Source organism: Pseudophryne corroboree, unplaced genomic scaffold, assembly GCF_028390025.1.
Source record: "Pseudophryne corroboree isolate aPseCor3 unplaced genomic scaffold, aPseCor3.hap2 scaffold_749, whole genome shotgun sequence".
NCBI lineage: Eukaryota > Metazoa > Chordata > Amphibia > Anura > Myobatrachidae > Pseudophryne > Pseudophryne corroboree.
In genome coordinates this window covers 292838-311898 of record NW_026970329.1, presented here as the reverse complement: position 1 = coordinate 311898, position 19061 = coordinate 292838, and the positions used below count along the sequence as shown (strand labels likewise).

The 19061-nt window shown below is 48.9% G+C and overlaps 1 protein-coding gene across 1 annotated transcript; it reads left to right on the top strand.

The window, feature by feature from the left end:
- Positions 1–1396: 1396 nt before the first annotated feature.
- On the top strand, positions 1397–3771 carry LOC135040594 (uncharacterized). The gene is made up of 3 exons (XM_063954836.1): positions 1397–1471; positions 1545–1757; positions 2358–3771. The coding sequence occupies exons 1-3, from the start codon at positions 1448–1450 to the stop codon at positions 3108–3110; spliced, it is 990 nt and encodes a 329-aa protein (XP_063810906.1). The 5' UTR covers positions 1397–1447; the 3' UTR covers positions 3111–3771.
- The last annotated feature ends 15290 nt before the right edge of the window (positions 3772–19061 follow it).

Genomic DNA, 19061 nt, shown 5'->3' with positions numbered 1-19061 from the left:
GGTGGGAGGGGGGGTGCCGCTGAGGACGCGGGCGGCTCTTCTAAACTCCTGTGTGCGCGGCTGCCCGGCGCCGGCGTCTAACGTCAGACGCCGGCGCCGCACACACAACAACTTAAGTTTATTCCAGGCAGCACTGCAGGCTGGCTCCAGGCACAAAGATGGCGGCGCCCATAAAGGGTGGCGCCCCGCGCGGCCGCTCTAGTCGAACGTGCCTGAAGCCGGCCCTGAGTATCAGAGGCAGCTATTTGGCCCTGAGTCCGCCAAGGTGCCAACACGGAGGAAGACGGTGTTGTGGGCGAAAGTAGTTGCTGCTGTCAATAGTGAGGGGGTGGTCAAGCGGACGGAGGACACATGCCGCAAACGGTACTATGACATAAAGCGACGTGTCAAGTCCAAAATAGCCAAGTAGGCCAAGTCGGTTCGGCAAACCGGTGGTGGGCAGCCCTATATTGCAAGATATCTGGAGTATGAGGAGCCCATGCGGAGTGTCATACCTCCTGAAGTTGTCTCTGCAACCCATGTCCGGGATTCAGATAGGCCAAGGAAGAATAGTGAGCATGTGTTTTTGTTTTTTTGTCTAAGTTGTATTTTGTAATCTGTGTCATGTGACGTTGCATATTACTCCCATCTTCAAGTGTGTGTTAGCAAATACATTATTTTGGGTCATGTGTTAGCTAAAAGCCAATGTAACATCTTACTTTATTGTATGTCATGTGTTTTTCACACAGATATTTAGCATGTGTAGTTTGGACTTGTTGTGTCTCTGATTTGTCCTGCAATAATGTTTTCCTTTTGGCCGTTTTTTTCTTTAATAAATATGACTATGTTTTATATATGTGTTCCATGTTTTTTAGAATTAAAATAAGTCGTTGTCATGTTAGAGGCTGGAGTACTGGAAAGTGGTTTGTAAACCACTTACATGTGTAAGGTCATCTTTACAGAAGGGTTTGTTTTGTATATAAGTTTTTTTGTTTATTTATTTTTGCTTCTATTTGTTCCGTGACACCATACTGCATTTTTTAAAATCTTAACATTTGCTGGTTTTTTTGTGTGGTCATATAGTGGTAATGTGTATTTGGAGTGCCACATCACAGAGCCAATTAGATATTGCATCTGTATTATTTTTAAAAACAATTCAAAATTAATTTGTTTTTTTCCCCAAAAAAACCCCATTCCTTTAACTTGTGGCCTATGTCAGTGTCCTGTACATGTTTGCCTGTCTTGATGTTGCCATAGTGCATATTTTTAAAATTTAAATTATTTGTTTTGGTATTTCTGCTCCTTATGTTTTTGTAAAATAAAAACCAAGCATTTCTAAAGGTATAAATGTTTATAAACATAATGGGTGGATGTATACACAATAGCATGATTGATGAATATATCTCATTTTATACAGTGTCGGAAAAAAGCAGTACTACTCGTCGGCCAGTAAATCCTAACACATCTGATGATGATGACGCTGCGGAAGCAGGTAAAGTGTCCATTGTAGTATAGGGTATGCTTGTAAAGGAATGGGCATAACAAAATTGCACTTTCATTAAAAGGTCCATCAAAAGAAGTATGGAGCAGCAGAAGTGGCTCTTCTGTTAGACATCACCACAAGAAACCTGTGGAGGAAAAGAAAGCAAGGTCGTCTGTCCCGCCACAAACACAGCAGGCTACCCCGCCACGAAGATTATCGTCCGTATGTTCTGTCCCCCCACTCCAAATTTTGGACACACCTCCAAGACGTCATCCACACTCCCCTCATCTTGATTGTGAGTATCAAACTGGAAAAAAGTGTAAAATGTCAGGACATAATCATAATCAGTCATAACCGCATTAAGTCAAAACACATCCAAAACAAAAATACTTGCCGCAGTAAGTAAAAGCTGAAATGGAATCCAAACTAAATGGCCTTGTCCACATCCAGTAAAGATATGTATGTCCACTTGAGTCATACAGTATGACATTGGGTCTAAGATGCTGCAACAAAAAGCATGTTGGTTGGTTTGTAAAAAGTAAGTTTGTTTTTCCAAAAATCTCATGTGTGCTTAAGGCAACATTGCAAAATACCTACAAAAACATTACTATGTTTGTTTGAACAAAGCTATAAGGTAACACATTATGTATTACAATGTTTATTTTATGCTGGAGTATGTGTGAGCTACAATAAAACTAAAGTGTTTGCTTTCACAATTAAGTAACCAGACACATTTGCCACAAGCAGGCATATGTATGTATTTAAGCAATGAGTGATGATGTTGCTAGGCAGAATAGTTGAAAGCAACAGTGAATGACATTTGTTCCATGTGTAGTGTTTTGTTTTCATTTCACAACCATATGGATAGCTAACGGAGATATGTTTAACATTTCAGCTTCGAGTCCTGGGAACAGCATCCCTCCGCAACAACACCAACACGGAGGAGACAAACATCTTAGAAATGCAGCCATTAATGCAAGGAATGAGCCCCCCAGCACCTGTGAGTACACCACCACTGCAAAGCACACCACCCCCACCACAACACAGCCCAACAACACCAGGAACACAAGGCCCTAATCAGGTGTTTTGGACTATTTGGGCTAGACAGCAGGCCACTAATGAAGATTGCCTGCGTAAGCAGACACAAATGTTTGCAAGCCTACCATCTCACCTCAGAAGAATCTCTAGAAATCTGAGTGGACAAAATGAGCAAACAACGAGAATAGGCAATACCATGGAACTCATGCGTACAGACATTACACAGGTCATGGGCAACTTACAGCGCATAATGGAAGAACAGCACAGACTAATGGAAGAACAGCACAGACAACAGCAAAGTTATATGAGCATTTTTCAAAACAGTCAAAAGATTAATGAAAGCTTATTCAGAATAGTAGACAATCAAAATGCTGCTACACGTGAACTCAATGCCACCCTCACTAACCTGAATGAAACACTCAGATGCATGCACCAACAGCAAACAACCAGCAGTTCTGGTACGACTACTCCAAACATTACGCCAGTCTCATCACCACCAAGACGGTCCACCAGAGCACGCCAACATGACAGTGCTAAAGGCAAAAGGACAGGACAAGCAGCCACCAAAAAAAACGTTAAAAAAAAAAAGTTAGACATTTGTGATCATTAAAGTTAGCAAGTGTTTTTGATGCTTTACAAAATATCACACTTAGCTCCTTGCCCCTTTTTTAAACATCATTAATTATAAGTGCACCAAATTAATTGAGAAAAATAGTACGCACATTTATTCCTTTTCATTTATTTCGGGTATTGGAGGAGGAAAATGTTGATGGAGCCACACATACATGTTAGCAGGAAGTAAACTGACCACTTGATTTTTTTCTAATCATTACTCTTTCTAGATTCCAATCACTCTCTTTGCCTGCAGATACAATAATTGCCAGCCAGGCAGAATGTCTTTAGCAGGAAGTAAACTGACCACTTGATTTTTTTCTAATCATTACTCTTTCTAGATTCCAATCATTCTCTTTGCCTGCAGACAATCCAAATTACAATGTTAGTGATACATATCTTAGCTATCTTATCTATACAACATTACAATATTAACACAATTGAGTGGCATAAAAAGCTTGTAATATGTTGCCTTTGTTTTTTTTTGGAAAAACATTGTACAAATGAATGTCAGTATTGTTGGGACAGGTTTGTGTGTGCTAAAAATTATTAAGCATGTTTATAATAATGTATATGTGTGGCAAACTCTGTATTTACTTATACATCATCAAGTTTCCAGCATCAAACATTAGGAAATAAATTAATCCTGATTACAGTAAGTTTGTGAGTCTTAAATATGATGTTGCGTCACACATAGGAACACATGTATTCCTCAAGGCAAACATATTATATGTTGAGGATAGTTTTTTGGGAACACAGGTTCTCAAACTCGGCCATCAGGAACCCACACAGTGCATGTTTTGCAGTTCTACTCACAGAATCACAAGTGACCTAATTAGCTCCACCTGTGAACCTTTTTACATATGTCTGTGAGTAATTCATACACCTGTGCTTCTACTGGGTTATGAGAAAAAATAAGATTTTACTCACCGGTAAATCTATTTCTCGTAGTCCGTAGTGGATGCTGGGCACTCCGTAAGGACCATGGGGAATAGCGGGCTCCGAAGGAGGCTGGGCACTCTAGAAAGATTTATGACTACCTGGTGTGCACTGGCTCCTCCCACTATGACCCTCCTCCAAGCCTCAGTTAGGACACTGTGCCCGGACGAGCTGACATAATAAGGAAGGATTTTGAATCCCGGGTAAGACTCATACCAGCCACACCAATCACACCGTACAACTCGTGATACTATATCCAGTTTGACAGTATGAAAACAACTGAGCCTCTCAACAGATGGCTCAACAATAACCCTTTAGTTAGCAATAACTATTTACAAGTATTGCAGACAATCCGCACTTGGGATGGGCGCCCAGCATCCACTACGGACTACGAGAAATAGATTTACCGGTAAGTAAAATCTTATTTTCTCTGACGTCCTAGTGGATGCTGGGAACTCCGTAAGGACCATGGGGATTATACCAAAGCTCCCAAACGGGCGGGAGAGTGCGGATGACTCTGCAGCACCGAATGAGAGAACTCAAGGTCCTCCTCAGCCAGGGTATCAAATTTGTAGAATTTTGAAAACGTGTTTGCCCCTGACCTAGTAACAACTCGGCAAAGTTGTAAAGCCGAGACTCCTCGGGCAACCGCCCAAGATGAGCCCACCTTCCCTGTGGAATGGGCTTTCACTGATTTAGGATGCGGCAGTCCAGCCGCAGAATGCTCCTGCTGAATCGTGTCACAGATCCAGCGAGCGATAGTCTGCTTAGAAGCAGGAGCACCCAGCCTGTTGGGTGCATACAGGATAAATAGTGAGTCAATTTTCCTGACTCTAGCCGTCCTGGAAACATAATTTTTCAAGGCCCTGACTACGTCCAGTAACTTGGAATCCTCCAAGTCCCTAGCAGCCGCAGGCACCACAATAGGTTGGTTCAAGTGAAAAACTGATACCACCTTAAGGAGAAACTGGGGACGAGTCCTCAATTCTGCCCTATCCATATGGAAAATCAGATAAGGACTTTTATATGACAAAGCCGCCAATTCTGATACACGCCTGGCCGAAACCAAGGCCAATAACATGACCACTTTTAACGTGAGATATTTTAGATCCACGGTTTTTAGTGGTTCAAACCAATGTGATTTTAAGAAACTCAACACCACGTTGAGATCCCAAGGTGCCACTGGAGGCACAACTGGGGGCTGAATATGCAGCACTCCTTTTACAATGTCTGAACTTCAGGTACTGAAGCTAATTTTTTCTGGAAGAAAATCGACAGAGCCGAGATCTGTATCTTAATGGAGCCTAATTTTAGGCCCATAGACACTCCTGCTTGTAGGAAATGCAGAAATCGACCTAGTTGAAATTCCTCTGTTGGGGCCTTTTTGGCCTCACACCAAGCAACATATTTCCGCCATATGCGGTGATAATGTTTTGCAGTAACATCTTTCCTGGCTTGAATCAGCGTAGGAATGATTTCCTCCGGAATGCCCTTTTCCTTTAGGATCCGGCGTTCAACCGCCATGCCATCAAAACGTAGCCGCGGTAAGTCTTGGAACAGACAGGGCCCCTGCTGCAGCAGGTCCTGTCTGAGCGGCAGAGGCCATGGGTCCTCTGATATATAGTTTCTTGAAGTTCTGGGTACCAGGCTCTTCTTGGCCAATCCGGAACCACGAGTATCGTTCTTACTCCTCGCCTTCTTATTATTCTCAGTACCTTTGGTATGAGAAGCAGAGGGGGGAACACATAAACCGACTGGTACACCCACGGTGTTACCAGAGCGTCCACAGCTATTGCCTGAAGGTCCCTTGACCTGGCGCAATATCTTTTATAGCTTTTTGTTGAGGCGGGACGCCTTCATGTCCACCTGTGGCCTTTCCCAATGGTGTACAATCCTTTGGAAGACTTCTGGATGAAGTCCCCACACTCTCGGGTGGAAGTCGTGTCTGCTGAGAAGATCTGCTTCCCAGTTGTCCACTCCGGGAATGAACACTGCTGACAGTGCTAACACAGGATTTTCCGCCCATCGGAGAATCCTTGTGGCTTCTGCCATCGCCATCCTGCTTCTTGTGCCGCCCTGTTGGTTTACATGGGCGACTGCCGTGATGTTGCCTGATTGGATCAGGACCGGCTGGTTTTGAAGCAGAGGCCTTGCCTGACTCAGGGCATTGTAAATGGCCCTCTGTTCCAGAATATTTATGTAGGGAAGTCACCTGACTTGACCAAAGTCCCTGGAAGGTTCTTCCCTGTGTGACTGCCCCCCAGCCTCAAAGGCTGGCAGCCATGGTCACTAGGACCTAGTCCTGTATGTCGAACCTGCGGCCCTCTTGAAGATGGGCACTCTGCAGCCACTACAGTAGAGATACCCTGGTCCTTGGAGACAGGGTTATCAGCCTAATGCATCTGAAGATGCGACCCGGACCACTTGTCTAACAGGTCCCCCTGAAAAGTTCTTGCATGGAACCTGTCGAATGGGATTGCTTCGTAGGAAGCTATCATTTTTCCCAGGACTCGCGTGCAATGATGCACCGATAACTGTTTTGGCTTCAGGAGGTCTCTGACTAGAGAGGACAGCTCCTTGGCTTTCTCCTCCTGGAGAAACACTTATTTTTGGTCTGTGTCCAGAACCATCCCCAGGAACAGTAGACGTGTCGTAGGAACCAGCTGTGACTCTGGACTGTTTAGAATCCAACCGTGCTGTTGTAGCACTTTCCAAAATAGTGCTACCCCGACTAGCAACTGCTCCTTGGACCTCGCCCTTATAAGGAGATTGTCCAAGTACGGGATAATTAAAAACTCCCCTTTTCGAAGGAGTATCCTCATTCCGGCCATTACCATGGTAACACCCTCGGTGCCCTGTACAGTCCAAACGGCAGAGTCTGGACTTGGTAATGGTAATCCTGTACCACAATCTGAGGTACTCCTGGCGAGGATAGTAAATAGGGACATGCAGGTAAGCATCCTTGATGTCCCGGGATACCATGTAATCCCCCTCGTCCAGGCTTGCAATAACCGCCCTGAGCGATTCCATCTTGAACTTGAATTTTTTATGTATGTGTTCAAGGATTTTAAATATAAAAAAGGGTCACACCGAACCATGCGGTTTCGGTACCCCAAAACCGTGTGGAATAGTAACCCCGTCCTTGTTGGAGTAGGGGCACCTTAAGTATTACCTGCTGGGAATACAGCTTATTAATTGCCTCTAGCACAGCCTCCCTGCCTGAGGGAGTTGTCGGCAAGGCATATTTGAGGAAACGGCGGGGGGGAAGACATATCGAATTCCAGCATGTACCCCTGAAATACTACTTGAATGAAACAGGGATCCACCTGTGAGCGAGCCCACTGATCGCTGAAATTTTTGAGACGGCCCCCCACCGTACCTGGCTACACCTGTGGAGCCCCCGCGTCATGCTGTGGACTCAGAGGAAGCGAGAGAAGAATTATGTTTCTGGGAACAGGCTGACTGGTGCAGCTTTTTCCCTCTTCCCTTGTCTCTGTACAGAAAGGAAGCGCCATTGACCCGCTTGCTTTTCTGAAGCCGAAAGGACTGTACCTGATAATACAGTGCTTTCTTAGTCTGTGAGGAAAACTGAGGTAAAAATATTTCTTCCCAGCTGTTGCTGCGGATACGAGGTCCCAGAGACCATCCCCAAATAATTCCTCACCCTTATAAGGCAGAATCTCTATGCGCCTTTTAAGGGCAGCATCACCTGTTCAGTGACAGGTCTCTAATACCCTCCTGACAGAATGGACATTACATTCATTTTGGATGCCAGCCGGCAAAATATCCCTCTGTGCATCCCTCATATATAAGACGACGTCTTTAATATGTTCTCATGTTAGCAAACTAGTATGTTTGACAGGGTCACCGACCACGCTGCAGCAGCACGCTCTGCAGGTTTCAGTCTAGTACCTGAGTGTGTAAATACAGACTTCAGGATAGTCTCCTGCTTTTTATCAACAGGTACCTTCAAAGTGGGCGTTCCTAAAACGGCAGTGCCAAACCTATTTTGACAACCGTGTGAGCGCCTTATCCACCCTAGGGGATATCTCCCAGCGTAACTTATCCCCTGGCGGGAAAAGGTACGCCATCAGTAACTTTTTAGAAATTAACAGTTTCTTATCAGGGGGAACCTACGCTTTTCACACACTTCATTCATTCATCTGATGGGGGAACAAAACACTGCCTGCTTTTTCTCCCCAAACATAAAAACCCATTTTTAGAGGTTAATGTCAGAAATGTGTAACACATTTTTTTTATTGCCGGGATCAAGTCACGGATGTTCCTAGTGGATTGTGTATATGTCTCAACCTTGTCGACACTGGAGTCAGACTCTGTGTCGACATCTGTGTCTGCCATCTGAATGAGCGGGCGTTTTTGAGCCCCTGATGGCTTTTGAGACGCCTGGGCAGGCACGGGCTGAGAAGCCGGCTGTCCCACAGCTGTTACGTCATCCACCCTTTTATGTAAGGAGTTGACACTGTCGGTTAATACCTTTTACCTAACCATCCACTCTGGTGTCGGCCCCACAGGGGGCGACATCACATTTATCGGCATCTGCTCCGTCACTATATAAGCCTCCTCCTCAAACATGTCGACACAGCTGTACCGACACACCGCACACACACAGGGAATGCTCTGACTGAGGACAGGACCCACAAAGCCCTTTGGGGAAACAGAGAGAGAGTATGCCAGCACACACCAGAGCGCCATATAATGTGGAGATTAACACTATAACTGAGTGAATTTTCCCCCATAGCTGCTTGTATATACAATATTGCGCCTAAATTTAGTGCCCCCCCTCTCTTTTTAACCCTTTGAGCCTGAAAACTACAGGGGAGAGCCTGGGGAGCTTTCTTCCAGTTGCACTGTGAAGAGAAAATGGCGCCAGTGTGTCTGAGGGAGATAGCTCCGCCCCTTTTCCGCGGCCTATTCTCCCGCTTTTTCCTGGATTCTGGCAGGGGTATTTACCACATATATAGCCTCTGGGGCTATATATTGTGGTATTTTTGCCAGCCAAGGTGTTTTTATTGCTGCTCAGGGCGCCCCCCCCCCCCCCCCCAGCGCCCTGCACCCTCAGTGACCGGAGTGTGAAGTGTGCATGAGGAGCAATGGCGCACAGCTGCAGTGCTGTGCGCTACCTTGGTGAAGACTGATGTCTTCTGCCGCCGATTTTCCGGACATCTTCTTGCTTCTGGCTCTGTAAGGGGGGCGGCGGCGCGGCTCCGGGACCGAACACCAAGGACTGGGCCTGCGGTCGATCCCTCTGGAGCTAATGGTGTCCAGTAGCCTAAGAAGCCCAATCCGTCTGCAAGCAGGCGAGTTCGCTTCTTCTCCCCTTAGTCCCTCGCTGCAGTGAGCCTGTTGCCAGCAGGTCTCACTGAAAATAAAAAACCTAATTCTATACTTTCTTTCTAGAGGCTCAGGAGAGCCCCTAGTGTGCATCCAACCTCGGCCGGGCACAAGATCTAACTGAGGCTTGGAGGAGAGTCATAGTGGGAGGAGCCAGTGCACACCAGGTAGTCATAAATCTTTCTAGAGTGCCCAGCCTCCTTCGGAGCCCGCTATTCCCCATGGTCCTTACTGAGTGCCCAGCATCCACTAGGACGTCAGAGAAACATGCACTGTGTGTGGGCCTAGGGGCCGAGTTTGTGAACCTGTGCATTAGGACGTTACACACAATGATAAAGTGAAATACTAAATGGATGATGTGGGCTTGTAAGAAATTAGCACTGTAAGATTTCAAACACTTATCCAGACTTAATGCATGCCACTCATAATCTGTGGTTTTGATATTAAAAAGACACACAATACACATGCAACATTTGTTGACCATATAGCGAGGGTATGTTTGTATGTGTCAAGGAGACAGACACATTCTGAGTAATGGATTTTGACCAAAAAAACAAAACATCTATTTATGAAGACACAACAAATGAAATAAGCAAACCAAGCTTACCTTAGAAATAGCTATTGATGATGTGTTGCCTAACCTGCCTCCCTACATCAGTACTCCAAGTATCACCAGATGTCTCTAATTCCTCTGCTTGCTGGCTACTTTATTCCTCCTCCTCCTCCTCCTCCTCCTCCTCCTCCTCCTCCACATGTGGCAGATGTTGTTGCAAACACATGTTATGAAGAAAGCAGCAGCAGAACACAATTTGAGGGACTATACAACAAAAGTCCACCAGACTTATCCAGACACCGAAACCTAGATTTCAGCACACCAAAACATCTTTCTATCACATTCTGCGTGGACTTATGTGCATGATTGAAATTGTGTTCAGCAGGGGTATCAGGTCGGGACAATGGAGTTAGAAGCCAAGAGAAACAGCCATATCCTCCATCACCTAAAAGACAGATATAGTAACGTGATTCATGTGAAGATACAGCAACGTATAAGTAACACACTGTGAGGCAGATGTATTAACCTGTAGAAGGCATAAGGAAGTGAAAAACCAGTGATATGTGCAAGGTAATAAAGGCAGCAGACAATCTGATCCTAAATGTTCATTTACATATTGGAGCAGATTGGCTGGTGCCTTTATCACCTTGCACAGATCACTGGTTTCTCACTTCCTTATGCCTTCTACAGGTTAATACATCTGCACCTGTATTTGGGCAAAGTTTACGCAGGCCTACACATATCAAATTACATACCCAGCAGCCATCCATCTGGCATTTGTCCGTCCTCAAACTTATCAAAGAGGGATGACTGACTGAGGATGAAGGAGTCATGGCAGCCCCCCAGGGTAACCAGTAACAACACTCATTATTTTGAGATTTGCATCACAAACCACCTGCACATTTGTGGAGTGTTGAAAATGGCGGTTTGTATATATGTGCTGCCTGCCCCTAGGTGGTCTCAGCTGAATGTGTGTGCAATCTATGGCTCCAAACACATTGGGCATGCCAGCCAGCTCATAGAAATCTACCCTGACGGCATGCCACTGAGACTCCTGGGTAGGGAAGCAGATTGAGGCCTCGATGTGTGGCTGCAAAACACCCAAAACCTGTGTGAACATTTTAAAGAACAATAAACTTGAGATTTTAGGACAGAACTGGCCACCAAAAAATTAAAACAAACACAAAACAGAAGAGGTAGTTAGGTATACATCACCTGTGTTAAGATTCTGGAAAATGTGGGCTGTGAGATTCCTATGACATCCCCAGACACAGCCTGAAAGCTGCCAGTAGCCATAAAGTGCAACACAGCCAGGAGTTTGTGCAGGCCTGAGACAGGGCGAGAGCGTGCTGTCTCAGGGTCCAGGCCCAGTTTGACAAGGTCATACAGACGGAAAATGTTGTTACGATTTAGACGGAACATCTGTATGACCTTATCATCGGACAATACGTTCAAGTTTAAACGCCCCCTAAAAAAACGAGGCCTGCGCAGCCTCCGCGGAACCTGTACAACCTGCTGACCATGTTGAGTTTCTTGGCCCTGGGTACTTACAGGCTGATATCTGAGTCTGAGGAATCCCACAGCACACAAAAGATCACTGGCCCACAGTCCTGCTCTCATTTCTGAGTGTAGGTGTATTGAAATGGGCCTAACACCCTTTTATAGGCATCCTAATTCAGGTGTGAGTGATTTTTTATTTGCAACACATGTAAACACGACTGAAAAAAGCAGGTCTATATTTTTGCCGCTTTTGTTAACGAATCGCAAAAAAATACGACCGCATTTGAGCCCTCAGAGACTAACACCCAAATACGAATGAATAGTGAATTCCCGTATTCTATGAAATAACAGCCGCGTTTGACCGATGGTCTATTCATTCGTATTTCGGGACGTTGTCATTCAAACCATTACGAATAGACCAAACACTGCCGAGATTGGTGCTTAGTGAATTCCCGGATTGGGACTTAGATAAAAAACACAAATCGATCAAACTCGGACTTTTAGTAAATACTGGCCCTAGAGAGTAGACTTGGGGCATTGCACCTGCTGTACTTCCCCAGCTATAGCATACCTCCCAAATGTCCCTCTCTCACTCGCTGCTTATATTATACTAACTGGGAGAGATGGACAGCAGCCATGCCAGCAGCTCACAGAGGTCATGCACCCACAGCGGCAAAAACGGGGCATGGCCTCGCAGTAAGAACAATAATAGCGGGCCATGCCCCCTAACCGTCAGACCACTCCCCTTAAAATTCAGGTGCATAATTTTGTCCCTCCTAGGAGCAATGAAAAGTTGAGGTATAGCAAAAGTCATTTAACCCTTGTTTCTAAGTAACTAATTTGTGTCCACTTGTCACCTGAACCATTTTAGGACAGCTTAGACAACATAATACATACCCTACTCCTGCCTCTACTACTCACACTGGTACATCCCTCACACCTCCCCTACCCCCACCTGTACTACTTACACCTCCCCTACTCCCACCTGTACTAGTCAAACTGGTACACCCTCACACCTTCCCTACTCCCACTGGTACACCCTCACACCTCCCCTACTCCAACCTGTACTACTCACACTGGTACACCCTCACACCTCCCCTACTCCAACCTGTACTACTCACACTGGTACACCCTCACACCTCCCCTACTCCAACCTGTACTACTCACACTGGTACACCCTCACACCTCCCCTACTCCCACCTGTGCTACTCACATTGGTACACCCTCACACCTCCCTACTCCCACTGGTACACCCTCACACCTCCCCTACTCCCACCTGTACTACTCACACTGGTACACCCTGACACCTCCCCTACTCCCACCTGTATTACTCACACTGGTACACACTCACACCTCCCCTACTCCCACCTGTACTACTCCCACTGGTACATACTCACACCTCCCCTACTCCCACCTGTACTACTCACACTGGTACACTCTCACACCTATCCTACTCCCACCTGTACTACTCACACTGGTACACCCTCACACCTCCCCTACTCCCACCTGTACTACTCACACTGGTACACCCTCACACCTCCCCTACTCCCACCTGTACTACTCACACCTCCCCTACTCCCACCTGTACTACTTACACCTCTCCTACTCCCACCTGTACTAGTCACACTGGTACACCCTCACACCTACCCTACTCCCACCTGTACTACTCACACTAGTACACCCTCACACATCCCCTACTCCTGCCTCTACTACTCACACTGGTAAACCCCTCACACCTCCCCTACTCCCACATGTACTACTTACATCTCTCCTACTCCCACCTGTACTAGTCACACTGGTACACCCTCACACCTCCCCTACTCCTGCCTCTACTACTCACACTGGTACACCCTCACACCTCCCCTACTCCCACCTGTACTAGTCACACTGGTACACCCTCACACCTCCCCTACTCCCACCTGTACTACTCACACTGGTACACCCTCACACCTCCCCTACTCCCACCTGTACTACTCACACTGGTACACCCTCACACCTACCCTATTCCCACTGGTACACCCTCACACCTCCCCTACTCCTGCCTCTACTACTCCCACCTCCTCTACTATCACTGGTACACCCTCACACCTCCCCTACTCCCACCTGTACTACTCACACTGGTACACCCTCACACCTTCCCTACTCCCACCTGTACTACTCACACTGGTACACCCTCACACCTCCCCTACTCCCACCTGTACTACTCACACTGGTACACCCTCACACCTCCCCTACTATCACTTGTACACCCTCACACTTCCCCTACTCCCACCTGTACTAGTCACACGTCCCCTACTCCCACCTGTACTACTCACACTGGTACACCCTCAAACCTCCCCTACTATCACTGGTACGCCCTCACACCTCCCCCCTACTCCCACCTGCACTACTCCCACTGGTATACCCTCACACCTACCCTACTCCCACTGGTACACCCTCACACCTACCCTACTCCCACCTGTACTACTCACACTGGTACACCCTCACACCTCCCCTACTCACACTGGTACACCCTCACACCTCCCCCATACTCCCACATGTACTACTCCCACTGGTACACCCTCACACCTACCATACTCCCACTGGTACACCCTCACACCTACCATACTCCCACTGGTACATCCTCACACCTTGCCTTATCCCACCTGTACTACTTACACTGGTACATCCTCACACCTCCCCGACTCCCACTGGTACACCCTCACACCTATCCTACTCCCACCTGTACTACTCACACTGGTACAGCCTCACACCTCCCCTACTCCCACCTGTACTACTCACACTGGTACACCCTCACACCTCCCCTACTCCCACCTGTACTACTCACACCTCCCCTACTCCCACCTGTACTACTTACACCTCTCCTACTCCCACCTGTACTAGTCACACTGGTACACCCTCACACCTACCCTACTCCCACCTGTACTACTCACACTGGTACACCCTCACACATCCCCTACTCCTGCCTCTACTACTCACACTGGTAAACCCCTCACACCTCCCCTACTCCCACATGTACTACTTACATCTCTCCTACTCCCACCTGTACTAGTCACACTGGTGCACCCTCACACCTCTCCTACTCCCACCTGTACTAGTCACACTGGTACACCCTCACACCTCCCCTACTCCCACCTGTACTACTCACACTGGTACACCCTCACACCTCCCCTACTCCCACCTGTACTACTCACACTGGTACACCCTCACACCTACCCTACTCCCACTGGTACACCCTCACACCTCCCCTACTCCTGCCTCTACTACTCCCACCTCCTCTACTATCACTGGTACACCCTCACACCTCCCCTACTCCCACCTGTACTACTCACACTGGTACACCCTCACACCTTCCCTACTCCCACCTGTACTACTCACACTGGTACACCCTCACACCTCCCCTACTATCACTTGTACACCCTCACACTTCCCCTACTCCCACCTGTACTAGTCACACTGGTACACCCTCACACGTCCCCTACTCCCACCTGTACTACTCACACTGGTACACCCTCAAACCTCCCCTACTATCACTGGTACGCCCTCACACCTCCCCCCTACTCCCACCTGCACTACTCCCACTGGTATACCCTCACACCTACCCTACTCCCACTGGTACACCCTCACACCTACCCTACTCCCACCTGTACTACTCACACTGGTACACCCTCACACCTCCCCTACTCACACTGGTACACCCTCACACCTCCCCCATGTACTACTCCCACTGGTACACCCTCACACCTACCATACTCCCACTGGTACACCCTCACACCTACCATACTCCCACTGGTACATCCTCACACCTTGCCTTATCCCACCTGTACTACTTACACTGGTACATCCTCACACCTCCCCGACTCCCACTGGTACACCCTCACACCTTCCCTACTCCCACCTGTACTACCTCCCACTGGTACACCCTCACACCTCCCCTACTCCCACTTGTACTACTCCCACTGGTACACCCTCAAACCTCCCCTACTCCCACCTGTACCACTCCCACTGGTACACCTCACACCTCCCCTACTCCCACCTGTACCACTCACACTGTACATCCTTACACCTCCCCTACTCCCACCTATACTACTCACACTGGTACACCATCACACTTCCCCTACTCCTGCCTCTACTACTCCCACTGGTACACCCTCACACCTCCCCTACTCCCACCTGTACTACTCACACTGGTACATCCTCACACCTCCCCTACTCACACTTGTACACCCTCACACCTCCCTTTCCCCCTCCTGTACTAGTCACACTAGTACACCCTCACACCTCCCCTACTCCCACCTGTGCTACTCACACTGGTACACCCTCACACCTCCCCTACTCCCACCTGTACTACTCACACCTCCCCTACTCACACTGGTACACCCTCACACCTCCCTTACTCCTGCCTCTACTACTCACACTGGTACACTCTCACACCTCCCCTACTCCCACCTGTACTACTCACACTGGTACATCCTCACCACCTCCCCTACTCCCACCTGTACCACTCACACTGTACACCCTCACACCTCCCCTACTCACACTGGTACACCCTCACACCTACTTTACTCCTGCCTCTACTACTCACATTGGTACACCCTCACACCTCCCCTACTCCCACCTGTGCTACTCACACTGGTACACCCTCACACCTCCCTTACTCCTGCCTCTACAACTCCCACTGGTACACCCTCACATCTCCCCTACTATCACTGGTACACCCTCACACTTCCCCTACTCCCACCTGTACTACTCACACGGGTACACACTCACACGGGTACACCCTCACACCTCCCCTACTCCTGTCTCTACTACTCCCACTGGTACACCCTCACACCTCCCCTACTCCCACCTGTACCACTCACACTGGTACACCCTCACACCTCCCCTACTCCTGTCTCTACTACTCCCACTGGTGCACCCTCACACCTCCCCTACTCCCACCTGTGCTACTCACACTGGTACACCCTCACACCTCCCCTACTCCTGTCTCTACTACTCCCACTGGTGCACCCTCACACCTCCCCTACTCCCTCCTGTACTATTCCCACTGGTGCACCCTCACACCTCCCCTACTCCCAACTGTACTACTCCCACTGGTGCACCCTCACACCTCCCCTACTCACACTGATACACCCTCACACCTCCCCTACTCCCACCTGTACCACTCACACTTGTACACCCTCACACCTCCCCTACCCCTGTCTCTACTACTCCCACTGGTGCACCCTCACACCTCCCCTACTCCCACCTGTACTACTCACACTGGTACACACTCACACCTCCCCTACTCACACTGGTACACACTCACACCTCCTTTACTCCTCCCTCTACTACTCCCACCTGTACTACTCACACTGGTACACCCTCACAACTCCCCTACTCCCACCTGTCCCACTCACACTTGTACACCCTCACACTTCCCCTACTCCCATCTGTTCTAGTCACACTGGTACACCCTCACACCTCCCCTACTCCCACCTGTACTACTCCCACTGGTACACCCTCACACCTACCCTACTCTCACCTGTACTACTCACACTGGTACACCCTCACACCTTCCCTACTCACACTGGTACACCCACACACCTCCCCCATACTCCCACCTTTACTACTCCCACTGGTACACCCTCACACCTACCATACTCCCACTGGTACACCCTCACACCTACCATACTCCCACTGGTACATCCTCACACCTTCCCTTATCCCACCTGTACTACCTCCCACTGGTACACCCTCACACCTCCCCTACTCCCACTTGTACTACTCCCACCGGTACACCCTCAAACCTCCCCTACTCCCACCTGTACCACTCCCACTGGTACACCTCACACTTCCCCTACTCCCACCTGTACCACTCACACTGTACATCCTTACACCTCCCCTACTCCCACCTATACTACTCACACTGGTACACCATCACACCTCCCCTACTCCTGCCTCTACTACTCCCACTGGTACACCCTCACACCTTCCCTACTCCCACCTGTACTACTCACACTGATACATCCTCACACCTCCCCTACTCCCACCTGTCCTACTCACACTGGTACATCCTCACACCTCCCCTACTCACACTGGTACACCCTCACACCTCCCCTTCCCCCACCTGTACTAGTCACACTGGTACATCCTCACACCTCCCCTACTCCCACCTGTACTACTCACACTGGTACACCCTCACACCTACCCTACTCCCACCTGTACTACTCACACCTCCCCTACTCACACTGGTACACCCTCACACCTCCATTACTCCTGCCTCTACTACTCACACTGGTGCACTCTCACACCTCCCCTACTCCCACCTGTACTACTCACACTGGTACATCCTCACACCTCCCCTGCTCCCACCTGTACCACTCACACTGTACACCCTCACACCTCCCCTACTCACACTGGTACATCCTCACACCTCCTTTACTCCTGCCTCTACTACTCACATTGGTACACTCACACCTCCCCCTACTCCCACCTGTGCTACTCACACTGGTACACCCTCACACCTTCCTTACTCCTGCCTCTACTACTCCCACTGGTACACCCTCACACCTCCCCTACTATCACTGGTACACCCTCACACTTCCCCTACTCCCACCTGTACTACTCACACGGGTACACACTCACACCTCCCCTACTCCTGTCTCTACTACTCCCACTGGTACACCCTCACACCTCCCCTACTCCCACCTGTACCACTCACACTGGTGCACCCTCACACCTCCCCTACTCCCGCCTGTACTACTCACACTGATACACCCTCACACCTCCCCTACTCCCACCTGTACCACTCACACTGGTACACCCTCACACCTCCCATACTCCTGTCTCTACTACTCCCACTGGTGCACCCTCACACCTCCCCTACTCCCACCTGTACTATTCCCACTGGTGCACCCTCACACCTCCCCTACTCCCACCTGTACTACTCCCACTGGTGCACCCTCACACCTCCCCTACTCCCACTGGTACACCCTCACACCTCCCCTACTCCTACCTGTACCACTCACAATTGTACACCCTCACACCTCCCATACCCCCACCTGTACTACTCACACTGGTACACCCTCACACCTCCCCTACTCCTGTCTCTACTACTCCCACTGGTGCACCCTCACACCTCCCCTACTCCCACCTGTGCTATTCACACTGGTACACCCTCACACCTCCCCTACTCCCACCTGTACTACTCACACTGGTACACCCTCACACCTCCCTTACACCTGTCTCTACTACTCCCACCTGTACTACTCACACTGGTACACCCTCACACCTCCCCTACTCCCACCTGTACCACTCACACTTGTACACCCTCACACCTCCCCTACTCCTGTCTCTACTACTCCCACTGGTGCACCCTCACACCTCCCCTACTCCCACCTGTGCTACTCTCACTGGTGCACCCTCACACCTCCCTTACACCTGCCTCTACTACTCCCACCTGTACTACTCACACTGGTACACCCTCACACCTCCCCTACTCCCACCTGTACCACTCACACTTGTACACCCTCACACCTCCCCTACTCCTGTCTCTACTACTCCCACCTGTACTACTCACACTGGTACACCCTCACACCTCCCCTACTCCCACCTGTGCTACTC